General features: G+C 68.2%; 3 protein-coding genes across 6 annotated transcripts; 2 read left to right on the top strand and 1 right to left on the bottom strand.

Annotated features, from left to right (window-relative positions):
- The first annotated feature begins 4,074 nt into the window (after window positions 1-4,074).
- Window positions 4,075-9,327, top strand: DUS1L (dihydrouridine synthase 1 like). Its single transcript, XM_028520294.2, has 14 exons — window positions 4,075-4,215; window positions 4,868-5,113; window positions 5,589-5,697; window positions 6,123-6,173; window positions 6,320-6,432; window positions 6,874-6,956; window positions 7,118-7,221; window positions 7,424-7,568; window positions 7,740-7,836; window positions 7,943-8,031; window positions 8,307-8,452; window positions 8,664-8,701; window positions 8,802-8,877; window positions 8,965-9,327. The coding sequence occupies exons 2-14, from the start codon at window positions 4,877-4,879 to the stop codon at window positions 9,102-9,104; spliced, it is 1,428 nt and encodes a 475-aa protein (XP_028376095.1). The 5' UTR covers window positions 4,075-4,215; window positions 4,868-4,876; the 3' UTR covers window positions 9,105-9,327.
- A 244-nt stretch (window positions 9,328-9,571) lies between these two features.
- Window positions 9,572-13,999, bottom strand: GPS1 (G protein pathway suppressor 1). Of its 4 annotated transcripts, none has more exons than XM_028520534.2 (14): window positions 13,912-13,999; window positions 13,538-13,741; window positions 13,035-13,127; window positions 12,562-12,743; window positions 11,978-12,142; window positions 11,759-11,894; window positions 11,596-11,673; window positions 11,376-11,436; window positions 10,983-11,068; window positions 10,708-10,802; window positions 10,509-10,614; window positions 10,334-10,414; window positions 10,100-10,237; window positions 9,572-10,024 (listed from the first exon to the last, which is right to left on the bottom strand). In XM_028520534.2, the coding sequence occupies exons 1-14, from the start codon at window positions 13,942-13,944 to the stop codon at window positions 9,815-9,817; spliced, it is 1,668 nt and encodes a 555-aa protein (XP_028376335.1). In that variant the 5' UTR covers window positions 13,945-13,999; the 3' UTR covers window positions 9,572-9,814. The 4 variants fall into 4 exon arrangements, with proteins under 4 accessions (XP_028376335.1, XP_028376336.1, XP_028376338.1 ...); XM_028520535.2 differs by having other exon boundaries at window positions 11,376-11,433; window positions 13,912-13,959; XM_028520537.2 differs by lacking the exon at window positions 13,538-13,741 and having other exon boundaries at window positions 13,912-13,998.
- RFNG (RFNG O-fucosylpeptide 3-beta-N-acetylglucosaminyltransferase) lies at window positions 13,941-17,628 on the top strand. The gene is made up of 8 exons (XM_028520725.2): window positions 13,941-14,365; window positions 14,748-14,796; window positions 15,244-15,346; window positions 15,431-15,584; window positions 15,835-15,923; window positions 16,005-16,170; window positions 16,627-16,712; window positions 16,791-17,628. Exons 1-8 carry the CDS (start codon window positions 14,087-14,089, stop codon window positions 16,870-16,872), a joined length of 1,008 nt encoding a protein of 335 aa, XP_028376526.1. The 5' UTR covers window positions 13,941-14,086; the 3' UTR covers window positions 16,873-17,628.
- Window positions 17,629-21,291: the final 3,663 nt, after the last annotated feature.

The following is a 21,291-nucleotide window of genomic DNA, read 5'->3' as shown; positions in this document are numbered from 1 at the left end:
GCAGGAGGCTCTGCGTGCCCTTGTCCCCATGACAACCGCGTGCTGTGGCTCCCCGTGCCCGCGTGCGTACCCACGCGCGCGCGTGTATCCTCACAGTTCCATCACAAGTGTGTCTGCACAACCACTGCCACGGCAACACAACTGCCCCGCCCCACCCCGGCTCTGCCCCGCCCCCGTACCCTCCGGGCCCCGCCCCCGCGCCCCTACCCACTCTCCGCCTCTGCGAGCCCGTGACCCCGAGGCCCTTGTGTGGACGGAGACACAGTGACCCGGCGAGGTTGCCTCGTGTCACTCGGCAGAATTTCCCTGCGCGCGTGGAGGGCTGCACTTCCCGAGGGGCCGAGGTTTTCAATGCTGTGCCGTGTCCAGGACGCACGCAGATGAGAGAACCCGGAGTCTCCGCCGGCGACGGACGGGTCTGCCTGCGTCTTTATTTCTTCTTGAGTCGGTCTGGGGAGTCCGTGTGTTCGTAGGGAGGTACCCACTGCGTGACGGTCATCTGACCGCTTGCCAGGGACCAAGGTGCCAGGGGAGGAGAGGACGGGGGCCCGGCGGGGCCACGGGGACCTCACGCCCCGTCCGGCTCCCGCCGCCCACCCTCCCCGTGGGTGTGGACCGCCATCTGGCGCCATCTGCTGTCACCTCCGCGCCAGCCACCGTGACTCCTCCCCGTTCTGCTTCTCTGTCAAACCGGCGGTGGCCGCTCGGAGCTTGTCCGGGCTCCCACCGACCTTGCCGCGTTTCCGACAGACCCGCCCGGCGCGCACAGATTATTCTGCAGAGTTGACGCCTTCACGGCGTCTGCAGCCTCGGCTGCTCGGCCCGTGGGCACGGAGGGCCTCTCTCCTGAGCTCTGCCGTCGGAGTCCTGTACTGCGGTCACTGGCACACGGGTCCCGGGCTGGTGCGTGTGACTCACACTTAAGTGTGGCATCTCCTTTGGAGCGGTTGCAAGTGGCGCTGAGACGTCACTTTCGTTTCACACGGGTTTGTCGTTAGTGGGCAAAATGCGATTCCTTTCTGTGTAGTGACCTTGCTGAGCTTACTTGTTGGGTGCACTGTTTTGGTTTGGGTTTGTTTTAGACTCCTTAGGGAATTCTGTGTAGCCAATCGCGCTCTGTACGGAAAGGGGAAAGGGGACATTTCCCTCGTTGCTCTCTCTGTCCACCTTTTATCTCGTTGTCCTGCCCTGTTCTGCTGGGGGTGCCGTCCCTGCCGGGCGCAGAGAGTCCGGTGCGAGCAGGACACGCCCCAAGCCTGAATGTAGGAGAAGAGCAAGCGGCCCCCGTCACCGAGAGCGGTACTCGCTGTGCGGCTGGAGTCCTTTGCAGATACTCGATCACGTTTAGAAAGTTCCCCTCTAGTCCTAGGTCATCGAGGTCTGTTTTTCTTACATCATGGATAGGTGTTGTGTTTTGTTGAAGATTTTTTGTGCACCTATTGAGATAATCATGTGGGTTTTGTGCTTCATTCTATCAATACGGTGTATTACATTTATAGATTTTCAGATAATAAAGCAGCCTTTTCCTTCCACAATAAATATAGCACTTGGTTATGGGATGTCAGTTTTTAAATATATATATATTTTATTTTTACAGAGGAGAAGGGAAGGAGAAAGAGGGAGAGAAACATCCATGTGTGGTTGCCTCTCCTGCGCCCCCTATTGGGACCTGGCCCACAACCCAGGCCTGTGTCCTGACTGGGGATCAAACCCTCGACCCTTTGGTTTGCAGGCCAGCACCCAGCCCTCTGAGCCACACTGGCCAGGGCGGATATCATTCTCTGTGTGGTGCTGGGTTAAGTTTGCGGGCATCTTCAAGATTTTCGCGTCCGCTGGTAGAGGGCATTTGTGCCTAGTTTCCTTTCCCTGTAGCCCCGGTGACTGGTCTGGGCATCGAAACCACACTGGCCTGTTGGAGTCAGTTGAGTCTTGTTCTCTGCTGTGTTTTCTAGAAGAGCTTTAAAGGGTTGGGGTCCGTTATTTTATTTTATTTTATTTTAGTTGTTGTTCCAGGACAGTTCTCTGCCTCTCACCCCCACCCCAGTGGTGCCCCTTCTTCAATGCCTCCTGCAGCTCATAAACGTCATCTGAGCCTGGGCTTGACTTTATGGGGATATTTTAAAAATATATCTTATTGATTATGCTGTTACAGCTGTCCCAATTTTCCCCCTTTATTCCCCTGCGCCCTGCACAACCCCCACCCACATTGCCCCCCCCCCTTAGTTCATGTCCATGGGTCACATATATAAGTTCTTTGGCTTCTCCATTTCCTGTAGTATTCTTACCCTCCCCCTGTCTCTTTGTACCGACCTATTCTGCTTCTTATTCCCTGGACCTACCCTCCCACCATTCTCCCCGCTCCCTGCTGCTACTCCCCGTGTGATCTCCCTTTCTGTGATTCTGTTCCTGTTCTAGTTGTTTGCTGAGTGTGTTTTTGTTTTTTTCAGGTTCGATTATTGATGGTTGTGAGTTTATCATTTTACTGTTCAAATTTTTGATCATCTTCTTTTTGTTAGATAAGTCCCTTCAACATTTCACGTGCATAGGGCTGGGTAACGACGAGCTCCTGTAACTTGACCTTGTCTGGGAAGCATTTACCTGCCCCCCCTTCTAAGGGAAGCTGTAGCCCCTCAGACCCCCGCTTTGTTCCTTCTCGCTGATGTTCAGTAACTTCAACAACAGCAACAACAAAAGAGGAAGTGTTTCTCAGATGCTGTGTGCATGTTGCCAACTCCCGGGGTCCTGGCATGGCTGCTGTTAACAACCTGCCCAGTTCTGTGTCGCCTTCGGAAGGACATTTGCTGGGCTCCTGCACCTGCTCCTCTGGGGGCCCAGCCCACGCGTCAGGGCTCTGCCAGCTCCCTGAAAGCTCTCCACAGAGAGGAACCGGGAGCCCCAGCAAGTGTGGCTCAGCCAGTTTAGAATCTTCCCGAAAACCCAAAAGGTCACCGGTTTAACTCTTGGCTGGGACACCTATTTCTCTCCCTCTCTTTCTCCCTCCCATCTCCTCTCTTTAATACATAAAATCTTTTTTTAAAAAGTAACATTTCAGCCCTGGCTGATGTAGCTCAGTGGATTGAGCGTGGACCTGAGAACCAAAGCGTCACCAGTTCAATTCCCAGTCACAGCGCATGCCTGGGTTGCCTGGCCAGGTCCCCAGTAGCCGGGCGTGAGAGGCAACCACACACTGGTGTTTCATTCCTTCTCTTTCTCCTTCCCTTCCCCCTCTCTAAAAAATAAATAAATGGAAACTTAAAAAAAATTACCATTTAAATAAATGAATAAATCCTTTTAAAAACACCCCCAAAAGTGAAGGCTCTGACGCAGCCTTCCCCGCGAGTCCGCAGGTGCGCCGGCCAGAGGGGACCTTGAGGCCCGCGCCCCACGTCCTGCGCGGCTGGGCTCCATCCCCGCGGGAGGCGAGGGAGGCACGGGGCGACCGCGCGGCCCGGAGTCGGAGCCGGGCAGACCCGGCACTGCGCCCCAGGTCTGCTCTCTCGCTGGGCGGCCCTGTAGCGCCGCCTCCCGGAGGGTGCGTGACGCCGCTGCCGCCGCCGTCGCCCGGCCGCTGCTCCAGCGCCTCTGCCGATCGCTGCCGTTCAGCGACCCGGACCCGCCCGCACAGCGCTGGGCCGCGGGGCCGTGACCTGCGCGCAGGAGGCGCGGGAGAGACCGAGGCAGGAGGGAACCACAGGGCCATGAGGAGCGGCGGTTTCCGGGGCCCGGGTCGGGGACAGGACCCTAAGCGCTGGCCCCGAGCAGCCGCGGTCCCCACTTTCCGCGATCTCAGCCTCGGGAGGGACACGGGCTTGGGCTCGACCCCAGGCGGCGGGCGGCACCCTACTGACACCGGCTTCAGCGACCGGCGGCGGGGCCAGCAAGTCCCCACGGCTCGGGCAGTGGGCACAGGCGGGACGCCGGGGGCGCCGAGCCGCCCTCCGCCCTCTGAGCTCTGACAGCGCGCGGGCCTTCCGCCGCGGGCCGGCCCCTCCTCGACCGGGCGTAGTTTCCCGGGGACGCGTTTCCCGCTGCACCGCGGGCCGCCCGGACCGCCCTGGCGGACGCACCTTCCGACAGCCCCGGCACGGAGCCCTGGGCTCGGCTGCGCCCCGGCGGCAGCCCCGAGCAGGTGGCCCCTGCAGCCTGCGCGAGCCCGGAGCCCCGCACGCCGCCCGGAGGACCCCGCCGGGGGGCGCCCAGCCTCGGCCAACTCAGGTGCGTTTCCCGCAGGGTCTCGCTTGGGGTTGCCGCCGCCTGGCTCCTCCTTCACGGGGGCTGCGCGTGCCCTGCGTGCTTGGGGACCCCGGTGACATTTAGGTAGATTTTTATATATAATTTCAGTTTCCAAAAACACCCCACGCACAGCTGGGCGCTCGGTCACTAGAGTTATGGTCGTGCTCAGCGATCGCGGGCCGAGTCCCCTGGAGTAAGAGCTGTCGGGGCGCGCGTCCCCACGGGTCAGATCCCGTCTGGACCGGGAGGGTGGTTCCCTCCAAGGGGCGGGGAGTGCTGCCCCTGAGCTCACTGGTGACCCGTCCAGGTCCCACCTGTCACCCAGGAGGCCCGGCAAAAGGGTCACCCTGATTCACATCTTCAGGGATGTCCCCACTGGGTGGTCCCACCTTGGGGTCCCCAGGCCTTGTAATTACAGCTTCTTGTCCTGGGGGCCTGCAGTGGCCAGGCGCCGCCCCTTGAGACGCTGCTTCCACGGTGTCATTTGCCCCATGCCATCCCAGCCAGGGAGCAGGGAGGGCCCAGGTCTCCGTGGGGAGTGACAGCACCAGGGTGTGGTCTTGGGGACGGTTTGGTCCTCAGCCCGTGTGGCTCCGTGGCATGGCTGAGCCCCTGTCCCCGCCCCCCCCTCCAGTGTGGAGAGATGCCAAAGCTGCAAGGCTTCGAGTTCTGGAGCCGCACCCTGGGGGGCGCCCGCCACGTGGTGGCCCCCATGGTGGACCAGAGCGAGCTGGCCTGGAGGCTGCTGAGTCGCCGCCACGGGGCCCAGCTGTGCTACACGCCCATGCTGCACGCCCAGGTCTTTGTCCGAGACGCCAACTACCGGAAGGAGAACCTGTACTGCGAGGTGTGCCCCGAGGACCGGCCCCTCATCGTGCAGGTGCGCGGGCCTGGCTCCCGGATTCATGGGAACACCTTCTCATGGGCCCCGGTGGGAGGGAGGGGTAGGGCGAGGGGGGGGCACGGAAGCCTTTCCCAGAGCTGGGCCTCTTCCTGGGCTGTGGCTCAGACCCCGGCGACCCGACAGCCAGGCTGCTGGGAAAGGCCCGCGGCCCCGTGACAGCCCTGTGACACCCCCGTGAGCCGGGTCTCGCTGCCTCTGTGTCAGAGCCATGCAGACGCATGGCTCTCGGCAAGTCTGTGAGCCGGGCCCCCCCTCCAGCGGAGAGAGAGTCTGTGCGTCCGGTGCGTGGGCGTGGGTCCGAACTGAGTTGTCCCGTGAGCCCCGGGGACAGGAGGCCAGCCTCCAGTCCACCCCTGGGGCCATACCCCCACAGGGTCCCATGGGAACCCTGGTGGGCGGCCCAGGGCCAGGGCCTGGCTGGAGTCCGTGGTGACCGTCCCGCCCCTCCCAGTTCTGTGCCAACGACCCGGAGGTGTTCGTCCAGGCGGGGCTGCTGGCGCAGGACTGCTGCGACGCCATCGACCTGAACCTGGGCTGCCCCCAGATGATCGCGAAGCGGGGTGAGTGGGGGGCCGGGGGCGCCAGTGCCCCCGGGCAGGGGGCAGGGGGCTGCTGGGTCTCAGAGGCCGACGGCTCATCAGGCTCCTCTGGGTAGACGTGTTCTGCCCACAGGAGACCCCTGTCACCTGGGCGGCATGCAGCCCCAGTGGCCGTTGCCCTGGTGAGGGGCTGGCCTTCCCTCCGCGGGGCCTGAGCGGCGGCTGCATGGTCAGGGACCGCATGGGGCGGCCCACCATTCGGCGCCCTGGAGCACGGGCGTCTCAGTGACCGTCTGCCAGAGACACCGGCTTGGGGAGGTGTCAGCCCAGGGGTCTGGACGGTGCGAGGCCCACGCAGGGTGCTTGGGCCTGCCTGGCAGGTCAGCTTGTGGCGTGGGTGGACACGGGAGGAGGAGGGGTACAGAGGGCCGTGCTTTTCCCCGCAGGCCACTACGGAGCCTTCCTGCAGGAGGAGTGGGACCTGCTCCAGAGAATGAGTGAGTCGGCCACGCGCCGCGTGTGGGGCCGGGGCGGGGGAGGGTGGTGGCCGGCAGAGACGCCCTCAGCTGTGGGTCCCCACTGCCCGACCCGCAGGGCACGGTGTGCACGGTGGGTCTCAGAGGCCGACTCTCCTTTGCCCCAGTTCAGCTGGCCCACGAGAAGCTGTCCGTCCCGATCACCTGCAAGATCCGTGTCTTCCCGGAGGTTGACAAGACCGTGCGGTACGCCCAGATGCTGGAGAAGGCAGGCTGCCAGGTGAGGGGCTGGGGGCTGGGGGCGGGGGGACAGGAACCACGGCGACCTCGAGGCCTGATGAGGGTGGGGGAGCCCGTTGCCGCTCCCGTGAAGGAGGCGAGTACTAAGCGAGGGGGCGGTGCCAGGCCTTCCCCCCAGCCCCCACCAGCCCTGGGGTCAGGCGGGTGTCCCTCTCTCATGCCTTGGCCTGAGGCGGTGGGCGTGCCTGGCCCCCTAACGGGACTGGGCTTCTCAACTGCACCCTGGCCGCACCCTAGGGTGCCGGCTGGCCCCATGTGCCTTCCAGGGGCACCCTGCCCCGTGTCGGGTGGGGGACAGGGCCGGGGAGACCCAGGCCCAGGGCAGCCCACCCTGCGTGGAGCTTGGCGCCCAGAAGCCTCAGTGGGCAGGGGGCCCCCTGGGTCGGGTGGGGGCTGAGCCAGCACTGCTGTGCCGTCCCAGCTGCTGACGGTGCACGGGCGCACGAAGGAGCAGAAGGGGCCCCTGTCGGGCACCGCGTCCTGGGAGCACATCCGGGCCGTGCGGTGAGTGGGGCAGCCTGGCCCCGGGCATGCTGCTGGGCGCCCTGGGGGACGGCGGCGGGAGAGGTGCACCAGCCGAGCTGGCTGCCGGGCCCCTTCCTGGGGCGGGTGGGCGGGGCGGGGGTTCCGCACCCCTCCCTCCTGAGGGCCCTCCCGCCGCACAGGAGGGCCGTGTCCATCCCCGTGTTCGCCAACGGGAACATCCAGTGCCTGCGGGACGTGGAGCGCTGCATCCGGGACACCGGCGTGCAGGGGGTCATGAGCGCAGGTGAGCGGGGGCTGCTGCCCGGGCGCGAGCTGTCCACACTGTGACGCCCTGGGCCCCGCTGAAGGGCCTGGGCCCGAGCCCCCAGCCAGGGGTTGGCGTGGGGCTGGGCGGCAGCCTGTCGTCGGTGTGGCGCGGCCCGGGGAGGGGGGTGTCCCTGCGGGACGGGAGGGCCCTCAGTCTCGGCGCCCCCGCACCCCTGCAGAGGGCAACCTGCACAACCCGGCCCTGTTCGAGGGCCGCAGCCCCGCCGTGTGGGAGCTGGCCGAGGAGTACCTGGCCCTGGTGCGCCAGCACCCCTGCCCCCTGTCCTGCGTCCGGGCCCACCTCTTCAAGCTGTGGCACCACACGTGAGTCCGCCCCGGGCCTCTGCCGTCGGGGGCATCGGGGGTTGGGACGCAGGGGTCTCCAGAGGCAGGACTGGGGTCGTGGGCCACCAGGTCGGGCCTGGAAGGGCCGGGTCAGGCGGGAGGCGGCCCCGAGCTGGACGCCGGGCCCACCGTGCTGGGCGTCTGCCTCAGGCTGCAGGTGCACCAGCAGCTCCGAGAGGAGCTGGCCAAAGTGAAGACCCTGGAGGGCGTCGCCGCCGTGAGCCGGGAGCTGAAGCTGCGGTGCCAGGCACGTGGGGGGTAGTGGGGGGGCGGGGGGCACCGCCCCGCCCTGCCCTGCACCGCACGTCCAGTTGGGGCTGGGCTGCTGACCAGGGCCCTCGGGGCTGTTGCAGGAGGACATGTGCAGGCAGAAGGAGGGGGAGGAGCCCTCGGGCGGCCTGCCTTTCTTCCACTGGATCTGCCAGCCCTACTTCCGGCCGGGGTGAGCGCCACAGGCGGGGTCTGGGGCGCCCGGCAGGGCACAGCCCTCTCCGTGCCTCCCCCCGCCCCCCGAGACCCCAGCGCCTCTCCCCTGCTTGTGGACGCTGCGGTCTTGAACCTTTTCCCCCTTTCCCTCCGATCCTGGTGGGTTTCCTCTGGGTGCTCAGAGGCGAGGCCAGGTGCCGCCGTGGCCACGGCCCTGCCTGGGGCTCAGGGGCTCAGACCCTGGAGCCCCCCCCCCCCCCCCCGAGTCTGCCCAGCGACCTTCCCCCTCAGGCCCAAGGAGGCGAGCCAGGAGCGCGCAGGTCCCCGCAGCAAGCGGGCCCTGGAGGAGGAGGAGGGCGGTGGGGACCCCCTGTCCAAGAACAAGCAGAAGAAGCAGCTGAGGAACCCCCACAAGACCTTCGACCCCTCGCTGAAGCGTAAGCTGCTGCCGGACCCCAGGCAGTGGGAGATGCCCAGGGGCTTGGGCCAGGCGGGTGGGACGGGCCCCAGAGGCCTGGGGGCTGCAGGCCCTGAGTCGGCTGAGCCTTCTGCCCGCCCGCGGGCGGCCGGGGCAGCCGCGGTGGGCAGGGACCGCTGCGGAGGGAGTGCGCCCCGCTCACCCGGGCCCTCTGCACGCACTCTCCACAGCAAAATACGCCAAGTGTGACCAGTGCGGAAACCCGAAGGTGAGCTGACCCCCTGCACCTGTGGGGGCTGTCCTGCGCCGTCTGCCGGGGTGCAGCCCCCCCTCCCCCGGCCCAGGCTCACCGGCTCCTCCGTGCGCAGGGCAACAGGTGTGTGTTCAGCCTGTGCCGAGGCTGCTGCAAGAAGCGCGCCTTCAGAGAGACCGCCGACTGCCCAGGTGAGGGTCGCCCGCCACCCCCGCCCCCCAACCCTCCCTGGGCGGGCCAGCCGCCTCAGCCCATTCCCTCCCCCGCCCCTTTGCCAGGTCACGGGCTGCTCTTTAAGACCAAACTGGAGAAGTCTCTGGCCTGGAAGGCGGCCCAGCCCCTGCTGCAGGAGCCACAGCCGGCAGGGCCTGGGGACCCAGGGGGCCTCCCTGAGGTCGTGGGCAGCGCCCTGGCCTGAAGGGCCGGCGGAGGCCAGGGCCCCGCCCCTCCAAGTCCCCTCGAGGAGACACCTTCGCTCAGGGAACCTCCGGCACTCTCGCGTGGAAGGGCGAGCTCACGGCCCCCGAGGCCGCGGGGCCCAGAGCCGCACAGCGAGCGGGGGGCCCCCCGGGCTGGACCGGCCCCGGCCCCCCAGCCATGGGCACTCAGACCGGACAATAAACCTCGCAGACACGTGCAGAGCCAGCCTGTGATGCCGATGCCGCAGCCGTGCGCAGGGAGGGGTCTGGGCCCACGCAGCTGGGAGACCGGGGGGGTGGGGGGGGCTGGCAGGGGGCCCCCTCCCTTGGCCTCTGAGCCCAGAGACGCCCTGGTCTGACCGGCGGGAGGGTGCAAGCGTCCCCCTGCCCAGGGGGGCCCAGCTGCTCGAGTGTGGGGGGCCCGGAGCCGACCCCAGGACCGCCGCAGAAGGCACCGTACGAGGGGGTTCTCAGGCTGCTCTTTAATGGACTAAGACTCACAACTGTCTGCAGCCCCAGAGGATGCCAGAGCGGGGGGTACGGGGAGGCGGGGCCCGGGGTGGGCCCTCCTCCCCTTCCGGGCTGACCCCTGCGCCCCGGGCACACGGCAGGGGCCCCCCCAGAAGTGCTGGCAGCAGCGGGCCCAGGAGTCCGAGTCTGCGGGCCGTGGGTGGGGCATGCGGGGCGTCCTGGAGGCGCACGGGGGCCCTCACATGTTGGTACTCATCCGGGACTGGCTGTTGGCGGGCGTGAGCTCGCCCTGGCTGCCCTCCCGGGGCGGGGACTTGACGTGGATCTGGTTGCGCAGCACGGCCGCCCGCAGGATCATGGCCTTGGCGCGCCGCTGGAACTCCTTGCCCATGAGCAGCGACTTCTCGAAGGTGGTGCTGCGCTGGTCCACGTCCCGGGCGTACAGGATCTGCGGGGGCAGGGGGGGGCACAGGTCAGCAGGGCCCGGGCGCACCCCCCCCTCCGGCCCGGGCCCCGCCACCACCTTGCTGTGGGAGTCGATGCGGGCGCTGATGAGGCCCTCCAGGATGAGCTGCGTCAGCTCGTCCTCCAGCGCGGCCACCGTGGTGTTGAAGGCGGTGGCCATCCTGCGCATGTCGGCCGACACGTAGGGGCTGAAATACTGCACAGCAGGGGGCGGGGGGAGGTCAGCGCCGCGGTCCCCAGCCCGGGCCTCGCCTAGACCCGCCCTCCCCCCAGTCCCCCCACCCCCACTGACCTGGATGAGGGCACGGTTGCGAATCTGGGTGTACAGGGTCCTGACGTGGGGGGCCAGGTACATGTCCAGCAGCAGGTTGTCCTGGCGAGAGGGGCTGGTCAGGGGCGGCCGCCCCGCCCCCCACCCAAGTCACCCCCCCCACCCTGCCCCCACCCCAGGGGGGCCCGCCCCTCACCTTCATCTCGTCCAGCATCTTCAGGCAGGAGGCGTACTTGGACTCGTAGAACTTGAAGATGATGTCTCGGATCTGGGGCTCCAGCTCCAAGAACAGCTTGAAGGAGCTGCGGGCGCCACACTCCTCAGAGCCGCCCTGCGCCGCCCCCCCCCAGCCCCCCGCCCGCCGGCCCAGGGGGACGGCAGCCCAGGGGCCCCACCTGCTGGAGATGACGTTGCGCTGCAGCTCCTGCCGGTCGAAGGTGGCCAGGGCACACAGGCCGCCGTACACGGCCACGTTGCTGGGCGACAGCAGCTGAGGGAAGAGACCGGGGTCACTGTGGTCGGGACAGAGGCCAGGGGCGAGGCACGGAGCTGGCGCTGTCCTCCAGACCGCCCCCAGCGCCGAGGCCTCAGGTCCCACAGGGGGCGGGGGGGAGCCCCAGCGGAGTGGCCGCAAGCCCTCCCCACCCCCAAGTGCCCCGACGCCCCTCACCTCGGGGAAGTCGCAGTGGTCGAAGGAGGCCAGCAGGAAGCACTTGGCTGCCTGCTTGTACTTGCGAGCAGCCAGCTCGGCCAGCCCTGGGGGGGGGGGAGGAGGGTGAGGCCCAGCCTGCCCGGGGCTCCTCGGCCCCAGGGATGGAAGTTCTGGCCACTGAGATGAGTGACACCCAAGCGTGCCCCCAGGGCGCCCTCCGGGGGCCGGGGGCCCAAGCCCGCACAGCTGCTGTCACCGCTCTGGGGGCCCGAGGGGCACTGCCCGGACGGCGGCTGTCAGAGGTAGTGTTTGCACTCCTGACCACCGACCACAAGCCGGCCTGTGTGTGGGGTCTGAGGGTCTGTGCCACGTGAGGACAGCCGCCCGCCACGGGGGCAGCTCGGGCCTCACCTGCAGCGCACTTGAGCTTGGTGAGGATGGCCTGGGTCTGGCTGTCCCGCTCCCCACGCTGCTGCAGGGGAAGGCGGCACACGTGAGCCCCTCACGCCCTCCCCACCCTCAGCTGACCCCAGTGACCCCTGCCGAGGGGACAGCAGGGGCACACGGGAGGGAGAGTGAGCCCCACCCCCAGTCCGCAGAGGTTCGTGGGATCGGGCTGGGGACAGGTTACCTCTGCGATCTCGGGGGTGGACTCGGCCTTGCTGACGTAGCTCAGCACGTGAGACCAATTCTGCAGGTACACACTGACCTGGCGGGGTGGGGGGCAGGCTCAGCCAGGGATGCCCCTCCTGGCCCAGGGTGTGGCTGCCCCCCCCCCCAGCCGCAGGGCGCACCTTGATGACGTTGAGGCACATGTTGATGACGTGCTTCGCGCTGGTGCAGTAGTCCCGGGCCCGGGAGTAGCACTTGAGGGCGTTGCTGAGGTCCCCACAGTCGAGGTAGTGGTCACCTAGGTCGTCGTGGCCGCGCCTGTGGGGCAGGCTGTGAGTGGACACTGCCCCGTGGGGGCCTGGCCGCCCCGCCGTCCCCCTGCCCCCGGCCCCGGGGGGCACCTGATGCTCTCCTTGATGGAGTTGCCCTTGTAGTTCTTCAGGTCCGTGTCCAGCTTCTCCAGCTTCAGCAGGGCCTTCTTCCGCGTGGCCTCCACCCAGGCCGTGTCCAGGGGCGGGGGGTCCACGCCACTCTCGGGGATGGCGTCCGGCGCGCTCTGCAGGTCCCTGGGGGAGGGCCTGGCCATCAGGGCTGACGTGGCAGCCGGAGGTCTCCTCCTAGGAGCCTCTGCCCTGCCCCAGCCCCGGGGCAGCACCTGGTCTGCAGGGCGCCCGGAGGGAGAAGTGCTGCGGGCGCCCCGGGGACAGAGGGACAAGCCACCACCGGCACAAGCTCCTCGAGGTCTCAGAGCAGTAGCCCGAGCACAGGCGTGCCTGTGCCTGACGTCTGAGTCCTGACCTCCCCCAGCTGGGGCGGGCGGAGAGCACCCAGGCTGGTCTGCCGGGCACGACCTTCCTGGCTCTTCCTCGGGGAAGGCTGCCGTGCCGCATGGGTGCTGCTGTGAGTGGCCGCGTGCGGGGGCTAGCGTCACAGCAGCACAAGGTGGCCCCTGACGGGGGCATGGCAGGCCGGGCCCCGGCCTCACCTGGTGGCCTCCGAGAGCTTCCGGTGGATCTCCTCGTACACGTCCACGTTGAAGGTCCTCTGCACGAAGGACAGGGCCATCTTCAGGGCCTCCACCCGCAGCGGGGGACAGTGGTCCGCGATGAACTGCAGGCGCTCGATGCGCATCAGGCCGCTGTAGCTGGCCGCGTACTGCTCCAGGTCCTGGGGGCGGGGGAGACCGTGCGAGGCAGGAGCCGCAGCCGGGGCGCTGACCCCTCCCCGGGTCTGAGGGGCCTGGAGCCTGCGGCACAGACCCACACCCACGAACACGCAGGTGGCCTGGGACCCCAGTGTCCCACGGGAGAGGGGTGGGGTGCAGGGTCCCGAGCTAACAACCGTCACGTGAGGGCACTTAGGAACCCCAGGGGTTTCTGGGCTACGGCGGGACCTGGCCCAAGTGGGGCAACCGGCCTGGACCCCCAGAAGCACTAACACCCCCAGCGAGACTCCTACCAGGGTAGGGTTCTCCACCACGTAGTTGACATCAGGGGCGTTCTGAGGATCCTCCTGGGGGTCCACATCAATCTGCATGGGCTCCACGGCCCCCTGCAACACAGCACCGTGTCAGCTCGAGCAGGGGACTGCCCAGGGCGGGTGAGAGGCCCTCACCGCGCCCTGAGCCCAGCTCCGCCGGCCCTCCCCACCCGCCTCCAGCACCGCCCCTCCGCAGGGCTCCTCGCAGGACCAGCGGCTCCCAGAGAGGAGCCCGGGCAGATTCTCTCCGCCCGTCCGCAGAGCGGGGCAGCCCCGACGGTCCCTGCACGTTCCCAGCCACCGTCTTGACGCAGCTTCCTCCGAGCCACAGGGAAGACGCGGGCTCGACCGCAACCCGAGCAGCCCGTGCAGCCGCGCGGGTCAGAGCCGCCGCGGGCCCGGCGCCGACCGCGGGCGGCCGCCTGCCGGCTCGCCGGCTGGCCGGCTGGCTGGCTGTCCCGGGCCCCTGTCCTGGACGGTACCTCGTAGAGCAGCGTACAGGCCGACAGGCTGGCGCTCAGGCTGCAGTCCCCGGCCGTGCCCGGCAGGAAGACGTCTGCCCTACTGCTGGGGGGCGCGGGGCACAGCGCTGTCACGGACGCGGCGGCCGCGCTGGGGGCCGGGCTATCCCTCATCCTGTCCTGACTCTCTGCACCCCCCGACCCTGACACAGAGCTGGCTGGCTGCTGCGGGGAGAAAGAGCGTTAGCGCGGCGGGCCCGCCGGCGCCGACGCGCGGGACGCTGCGGGGCTCGGGGCGGGGCGCGCGGGCCGCTCGGCCGGCCTCGGCCTCGGCCTCGGCTCCGGCCCGGCGGCTGGGACGCGGGGGAGGGGGGCCGCCGGCCGCGGCTGGTTACCTGCAAGTTAAACACCTGAACCGGCAGCGGCATCTTCGCCCACCCCGCCGCGGCGCGCCGTCCGCTTCCGGGGCAGCGCGGCTGGCTGCTTCCGGGTCGCGGCGCGGGCGGGGTGGCTCTTAAAGGGGCCGCGGCGCGCGCTTGGCCCGGGCGCTGCCGGCCGGTCGGCGGCCGCATGAGCCGTGTGCGGGGGGCGCTGTGTCGGGCCTGCCTCGCGCTGGCCGCGGCCCTGGCCGCTCTGCTCCTACTGCCGCTGCCGCTGCCCCGCGCGCCCGCCCCCGCCCCGGCCCCGGCCCGGACCTCCGGCCCCGGCCCGCGCGCGCCACCCGCCCGCGCCCCCGTCCCCCGCCTGCGGCCTGAGGACGTCTTCATCGCCGTGAAGACCACCCGGAAGAACCACGGGCCGCGCCTGGGGCTGCTGCTGCGCACGTGGATCTCCCGGGCCCGCCGACAGGTGGGTCTCGCCCCAAGCCACCTACCCCGGCTGCGTCCCTAGCAGAGGGGCCGGGCCCCGCGTCCTGAGTCCCGGGGACCCCCAACGCCCACCCCCTCTTGTTCCTTCTTGGGTTCTAGGCTTGGGTTCTAGGCTCGGGTGGGTTTCCCCAAGCTGATACAGGGCCGAGAAACTGGAAACTTCTCTGAGCGCAGGCCTGGCCTCAACGGCACTGGACCTGCAGAGGGTGGAAGCAGGCTGGAGCTGGGACACCACCCGCCCCCCACGTCCAAGCCCTGGCTTGGTTTGGAAACACTTACCCTGGGCCCCCGCCACCCCAGCCTCACTCTCAGTCACTGGGACCACGGCCCCAGCGTGCACCTCACAGGTGGTCTCTCCCTAGACCTTCATCTTCACGGATGGAGATGACCCTGACCTGCAGCGCCAGGGAGGTGAGTGCCCCCGGCCAGCGTGCCCAGTGTCCCCCTCACTCTGTTCTCGGTCCAGCGCCATGCGCCTCCCTGCTGTGTACGGAGGCTCAGGGGGGTTAAGTCACCTGCTCAGGGTCACCAGCGGGTGGAGGGCAGCATCCCTGGCCCCACCTGCCCTGGAGAAGCCCAGCCAGTGGGGTCAGTCCGCCCTCAGGCCATTCCCCCGTGCGCATCCACTTGGGGGTTCCAGGTGGTCGTCCCTCTGCGTGGGCCCTAGGGTGCAGCAACAGGGTCAGCCGGGTGAGGCTGTGCCAGACCTGTGGTCAGACCGGCCTCAGGGCCTGGAGCAGAGCAAGGCGGCTGGGGCTTGTGGGGCAGCAGCCACGATTCACCCCGGCCTCAGTGGGGCGGGCTGGCGGCCGGCCTCGCCCTGGCCCTCACGCGTCCCCCGCTCCCCCAACCCCATAGGCAGCCACATCATCAACACCAACTGCTCGGCCGTGCACACCCGCCAGGCGCTGTGCTGCAAGATGTCGGTGGAGTACGACAAGTTCATCGAGTCCGGGCGCAAGTGCGTGGGGGCTGAGCCCCTCGGGGGGGGCCGGGGCCTCACACCTGGCTGCGGGCGCTGACACTGCCCCCTCCCCGCCCCCAGGTGGTTCTGCCATGTGGACGACGACAACTATGTGAACGCCGAGGGCCTGCTGCAGCTGCTGTCCGCCTTCTCCCCCAGCCAGGACGTGTACCTGGGGCGGCCCAGCCTGGACCACCCCATCGAGGCTGCCGAGCGGGTCCAGGGAGGTGGCACCGTGAGCAGGGGCCGGGGAGGGGCGGGTGCCGGACCCGCTCGCGTTGGGGGCTGCAGTGGCCCGGCAAGCTGGGAGGCCCTACGGGAGGGGCTGGGGCTGGGAGGCAGCGGGGTGGCGGCAGCCCCAGCCCCTCGGGGCCCGGGAGCCCCTGCTGCCGGGACCCGGAGCCGCTGAGGAGTGGCTCGCGGGTGACGCCCCAGTGTCCAGAGTCAGGGTGAGGAGCCCTGACTGGCGGCTCCCTCCTCCCCAGGTGACCACTGTCAAGTTCTGGTTCGCCACCGGGGGAGCTGGGTTCTGCCTCAGCAGGGGCCTCGCCCTGAAGATGAGCCCGTGGGCCAGGTGAGGGGGCGGCTTGCGGGGGCGCCGGCGACCCAGGGAGGGGGCCGGGGCCAGCGAGGCGCTGACCGCCCCGCCCTGCAGCCTGGGCAGCTTCATGAGCACGGCGGAGCGGCTGAGGCTGCCGGACGACTGCACGGTGGGCTACATCGCGGAGGGGATGCTGGGGGCGCGCCTGCGGCACAGCTCGCTCTTCCACTCCCACCTGGAGAACCTGCGTCGGCTGCCACCCGACACCGTGCTCCAGCAGGTGCACCCCCTCGGGCGTGGGGGGGGTGGCCGGCCCGGAGGGTCTCCTGGCTGAGAGAGGGATTTGAACGTGGCCGGGTGGGGGGTGGTCCCAGGTGTGGTGGGGGCTCATCTGCAAAGGGCACCCGCGGCCCTTTCCCGGACGGACAGGCCCGGGGCAGCAGGCAGTGGTCTGGGCAGTGGTCTGGGCAGCGGTGGGAGTCCCAGGCCAGAACACTGGGACAGTGGATTGTTTTGGGGGCGGGGGCACCAGCTGCCCTGCGGCAGCGGCTTCTGTCCTGGCCACGCCACTCAGCCCGTCCCCCGAAGTGCTGCTCAGACCCGCCGGGAGGGCCCGGGCACCCGGCGGCCTCTCCTGGCTGGATCTTCAGAGGGCTGCGGGGGCTGGGGGTGCTGCGGTTGGCGGAGGGGGCGGGGGGGGCGGCGCTGGGGCTGAGTTGTCCTTCTCTCCTCGTAGGTGACCTTGAGCTACGGGGGTCCCGAGAACCCACGGAACGTGGTGAACGTGGCTGGAGCCTTCAGCCTGCAGCAGGACCCCACCCGGTGAGTGGGCCGTGGGGAGGGGCTCCAGAGAGCCGGCCCGCCCTTCCCGTGGCCCTGACCCCACGCACCCCTTTCCAGGTTCAAGTCCGTCCACTGCCTCCTCTACCCGGACACGGACTGGTGTCCTGTGCAGAAGCGGGGTGACCTTGCCTCTCAGTGATCCTCAACCCCTGACCTCGGGGTTGGCTTTTGGGCAGTGCCTGTTCCTTCCCGGCCTCAGTCGACTCCCTTAGGCGCTCACGGCCACAGCCACAGCCACGTCCAGGAAGACTTGCGCGGCCCACAGACAAGGCCCCTGGCAGGGCCAGTCACCAGGCACTCCAGGGAGCAGGGTCAGCGCTGCCTGCCCTGCCCACATCAGATGCTCGCCCCACCCCCACCCAGGTCTGGGGCTGGGAGGGTCTGGGGTCAGTGTCCTGGAAGGACTCTCCCTGGGGGGAAGGGAGCCCTGGGCAGGCCCAGCCCTGAGGAGTGCGCTCCAGGCCGGGTCCTGCACGGAGTTCTCTTCAGAGGCCTTAACTCTTCAGGGAGCCTGCCCTCCCTGCGCCCGCGGTCTCGAGGTAGCCCCCCCCGGCCCCCCCGTCAGCTGGGCCCTCCGGCATTTCCATGTAGAAGCCACCTTGCTGGGGGGCCCTTAGCCGAGGCTCCTCTGGGGCTCCTCGGCCAGACCCCGCACCAGGGGCCTCAGAGTCACTCCTGTGCCCTCGCTCGGGGTCCGTGCCGGCCCTCCGCCCCTGGCTCCAGCTCCACGAGACCGGGGGCCTCCCGTGCAGCCCTGCTGCGGCACAGCCCCCGGCTCGCGCGGACCCGACCCACCTGCCGGTGCCTTTCCGGGAGGGGAGAGCGGTGCGGGCCCGCGGCCCCTCCCCGGCCTCTCCCGTGCTGTTGCAATAAGTGAATAAAAGTGCGATTGTTACGCCCAGCTCAGCACCTTGTCACGGGCCGGCGGGGCTCCTGGCAGCTGCGCCCGGCACAGGCCGCCGGCGTCCAGCTGCAGCCCCCAAGGGCTCCCGCCCTGCCCACGCAGCCCCGGCCGCCCTGGGGTCTTCTCTGAGGGCTGAGGCGCAGCGAGGGGCTCCTGCGGGAGGCAGCAAGCCCTGCGTGTGGAGGCGGCCTCCCTGCGTGTCACTTACGCCTCTTCTCTCAGCACGTCAGAGATGGTGTGTGTGCAGAGGCGTGCCCGTGTGTGGCTGTGTGTACGTGGCTGTGTACAGGCAAAGGCAGCTGCGCACGCGGGTGTGCGTGCACGTGGGTGTGCAGGGCTGTGTGCGTTGCATTAGGCGTGTGTGGCGTGCAGACGACAACACCCACATCCGGCTGCTGTGCACGTGGCTGGTGCGGTCAGGAGGACACGCCCCAAGGACACGTGGGGCCAGGCGTCTGGGTCCTCGGCGCCTGGGGCGGTGGGGGCGGGAAAGGCCCCTAACTGGGCGCCCTGTCGGGCTCCGGGCCGGAGAGGAATGCTGGGGGTGGAGCCGTGCGAGGGGTGGCGGGACGCGGCGAGCCCGAGGCCTCCCCGCGGTGGCAGTGGTCTGCAACAGTGGTCTGCCGCAGTGACAGAGCCCCCGAGGGACGGGGGTGCTTGTGGCACAGGGGGCACCGGCTCCCACGGCCCACCTCTGGCCCCGAGTGGCCCTGCGGTGTGCCTGTGCTCCGTTCACAGCCACTGGGGCTCTGCGTCCTGTCCCTGTAATGTCCCAGAAGAACGTCCCTCGTCCCTGGGCCTTGCCCGTGGCAGGCGTCCCGGACGGGACGGGGCACGGAAGGTCTCGCGTCTGCACGGACACCACGTCTGGGTCACCACTCAGGACCTGGGTCTGCGTCTGCAAGGACCGAGTCCTTTCTTTTCCTTCTATAACAACACCTTTCTTTTAAAAATATTTTATTTACTTTTTTAAAAGATTTCATTTATTTATTTTTAGAGAGGGAAGGGAGGGAGAGAGGGAGAAAGAGAGAAACATCCATGTGCGGTTGCTGGGGGCCACGGCCTGCAACCCAGGCATGTGCCCTGACTGGGAATCGAACCTGCGATGCTTACCTACTTTTAAAAAGCGGGGAAGAGGAGCGAGAGGGAAACATCAGTGTGTGGTTGCCCCTCGCACGCCCCCTAGTGGGGGCACAACTTGGCTCACAACCCGGGCACATGCCCTGATTGGCAATCAAACCGGCGACCCTTTGGTTTGCAGTCCAGGCTCAGTCCACTGAGCCACCACAGCCAGGGCTCCAAGGAGGAGTCCTTGCAAGGCCACTGGGAGGGGGGATCGTGCCCGCCCTCCGTCGCCCTGTCGACTGGCCGCAGCCCGGGCAGCACCCTCAGGCCCGCCCCCAGGAACGAGGTGGCCCCCCTCAGGACGCAGACGGGTCTCCGAGGCTGGCTTTCACCATGGCTTTGTGAGTTGGGTCTGTTCCTCCGTGTATGTCCTTGTTTGGTCTGAGTTCAAGTGCGTCGCCTCAGGCCGCGAGGCCTTTTCTTCCAAGGGCCCGGCTGCGCGGCTGCCACTGTGCAGCGTCGGATCTGGACCACTAACTTTCGAACCAGTAATTCCCGCTTCGACTGAAACAGCTGCTCCCACAAGAGCCGGGTCTGGCCTTGCAGGTCTGGAGGGAGGCCCGGGCCCAGGGCGTGCCGGCCTGGTGAGGCCGGTGCAGAGGGTGGCCCGTGGACAGGTGGGGAGAGCACTGGGGGCAGCCAACCCGCAGGGGGTGGGGCTCCAGGAGAGGCCGGCGGAGTCCGCTGGACCCCCGGGCAGCCTTGGAGCCTGCGGCTGGCACAGGGCACCCCGGGGGTTGCAGCCCGTTCCCAGAAGTCCTCTGTGCTCCCACGCCTGCAGACCCAGAAGGTCCGGCGGCCCCAGAGGCCCGGACCCCAGCCGAGCCGCCCCCGCCGCAGGCCGCTCGGTGTCCGGCCCGCACAGAGCAGGGCGGCATCAGATGGGACCACACCGTCACCTCCGCAGCTCAGCCCCCTCCGTCACCGGGTCCAGAGGGCTGGCCGCCCCACAACCTCCTGCCTCCTTCATGGGGAGGCAGGGCCGGGCAGCGTCCTGAGGCCACGGGGTCTGCCAGGGCAGCTGGTGGTCGACAGCTGTCGCAGAAAGCAAAGCTTCTTCATGTGACCGGGGGAGACGGGTGTGGGGGGAGCAGGCAGAAGAGGCTGAGGACCCAGTGGCCTGGCCTGCCGAGGAGCGGCCCCCTGACCCCCTGCAGCTACTCCGGGCCCTGCAGCAGGGCCTCCACCCCGGACTCCCGTGCAGAGGGCAGGGTCTCTGTCCTGCAGCAATGTCCCTGGTCCTAGTCCTGGGTGCCTCCCGAGTCTGCTCACCCTCGATACCCCCCCGCCTCATGGTCAGCTCAGGAGGACTGCGGCCCCCACCCACCACGGGCCACACAAGGGTGGTCCCGAGGCCAGAAGGGCCAGCGCAGGGTCCAGGGAAGATGGAGCTGCAGGGTTGCGGGTCTTTTCGATCCCCACGGTCCGGAAGACAACAAAATAACATGTGAGGTGTCTCCTAACACCCTACCTGGAGGGGTGAGCTTTGCCCCAGCACCCCCCACGTCACAGTCAAAGGCTCCAGGTCCGGCGCCCCCGGGAGACCCAGGAGACCCGGGAGACCCGGGAGCAGCAGCTGTCTCAGGACCTGTCACTCAAGTGCTGTCAGCTGCCCCTCCCTCCAGGTCCGGCCTGCCTCGCCAGCTCCAGGGGGAGCCGGGGTTCCGTCCTCTCCCTCCTTGGGTCCTGCAGGGTGACCCTTAGCAGTGGCAAGGACATGGCGAAGCCTGGCTACTGGCCCAGGCCAGCATGGAGGATGAGCCTGCTGACCCCCAGGGTCCCCTTCCCCCGCTGGCCTGATGAGTGTGCAGCCATGTGCGACATGTGCACACACGTGTGCCTGTGGGCGGAAGCACATGTGTGCACGCCGTGTTTGCCCATGTGTACATGCATGTGTCCATGGGTGCCTGGTCATGTGTGTCTGCACACGTGTGCATGTGTCCCGTGTGTCCCGTGTGCGTGCTCGAGTGTACGCACACACAAGTGGTAGAAGGAGACCTGTGTCCACTGACCTGGTCAGGTTGCACCTTCCTGCGCAGCAGGATCCCCTCGAGCTTTCTCTCTGCTTGCCTCTCGCCTCCTCCAGGAAGCCCCCTGTACTGCCTCCGGCCTGACGCCGCTCTGTGGGGTTCGTGGACTGACAGGTTCCTGGCCTTGTGTCTAGGGGGGTCCAATACCAACAGCACCTTCCTTGGGGACGGGCTCAGAGTAGGAGCTGAAGTCTCCACCACTGTCACCTCGACTCACGCCCCCGAGCCCTCCTCCCGCCCTCTGGGCCTCAGGGGCCCCTCGCGGCGGTCACGGCCTGTGCTCATGGTGGCCACCGGTGGGCCATCGCCCTTGTTCGGGGCATGCACCGCTCACCCACTCACCTGCAGACGAGCGCCGGGGGCACTCTCTGTGCCAGGCGCGGGGGCCGACGGTGGAGAGAGCGCCCCTCCCAGCCTCCCTGGGTTGGGCCGTCTCCAGGCAGGGCAAACATGGCTGACAGAGCAGATGGGGGGGCGTGAGAGCCACACTAGGGGCGCG

The sequence above is a fragment of the Phyllostomus discolor genome, chromosome 8 (genome assembly GCF_004126475.2).
Source record: "Phyllostomus discolor isolate MPI-MPIP mPhyDis1 chromosome 8, mPhyDis1.pri.v3, whole genome shotgun sequence".
Classification (NCBI taxonomy): Eukaryota; Metazoa; Chordata; class Mammalia; order Chiroptera; family Phyllostomidae; genus Phyllostomus; species Phyllostomus discolor.
The sequence above is the reverse complement of the archived record's forward strand: the minus strand, read 5'-3'. Positions and strand labels throughout refer to the sequence as shown.

Coding starts and splice junctions, on each gene's coding strand:
- RFNG (XM_028520725.2), top strand. CDS start 14,087: ATGAGCCGTGTGCGGGGGGCGCTGTGTCGGGCCTGCCTCGCGCTGGCC. Junction 14,366..14,747: donor TCTCCCGGGCCCGCCGACAG/GTGGGTCTCGCC, acceptor GTCTCTCCCTAG/ACCTTCATCTTCACGGATGG. Junction 14,797..15,243: donor TGACCTGCAGCGCCAGGGAG/GTGAGTGCCCCC, acceptor CCAACCCCATAG/GCAGCCACATCATCAACACC.
- DUS1L (XM_028520294.2), top strand. CDS start 4,877: ATGCCAAAGCTGCAAGGCTTCGAGTTCTGGAGCCGCACCCTGGGGGGC. Junction 6,957..7,117: donor GAGCACATCCGGGCCGTGCG/GTGAGTGGGGCA, acceptor CCCGCCGCACAG/GAGGGCCGTGTCCATCCCCG. Junction 8,878..8,964: donor AGAGACCGCCGACTGCCCAG/GTGAGGGTCGCC, acceptor CCCCTTTGCCAG/GTCACGGGCTGCTCTTTAAG.
- GPS1 (XM_028520534.2), bottom strand. CDS start 13,944: ATGCCGCTGCCGGTTCAGGTGTTTAACTTGCAG. Junction 11,895..11,977: donor TCCATCAAGGAGAGCATCAG/GTGCCCCCCGGG, acceptor CCTGCCCCACAG/GCGCGGCCACGACGACCTAG. Junction 11,069..11,375: donor CAAGCTCAAGTGCGCTGCAG/GTGAGGCCCGAG, acceptor CCCCCCCCCCAG/GGCTGGCCGAGCTGGCTGCT.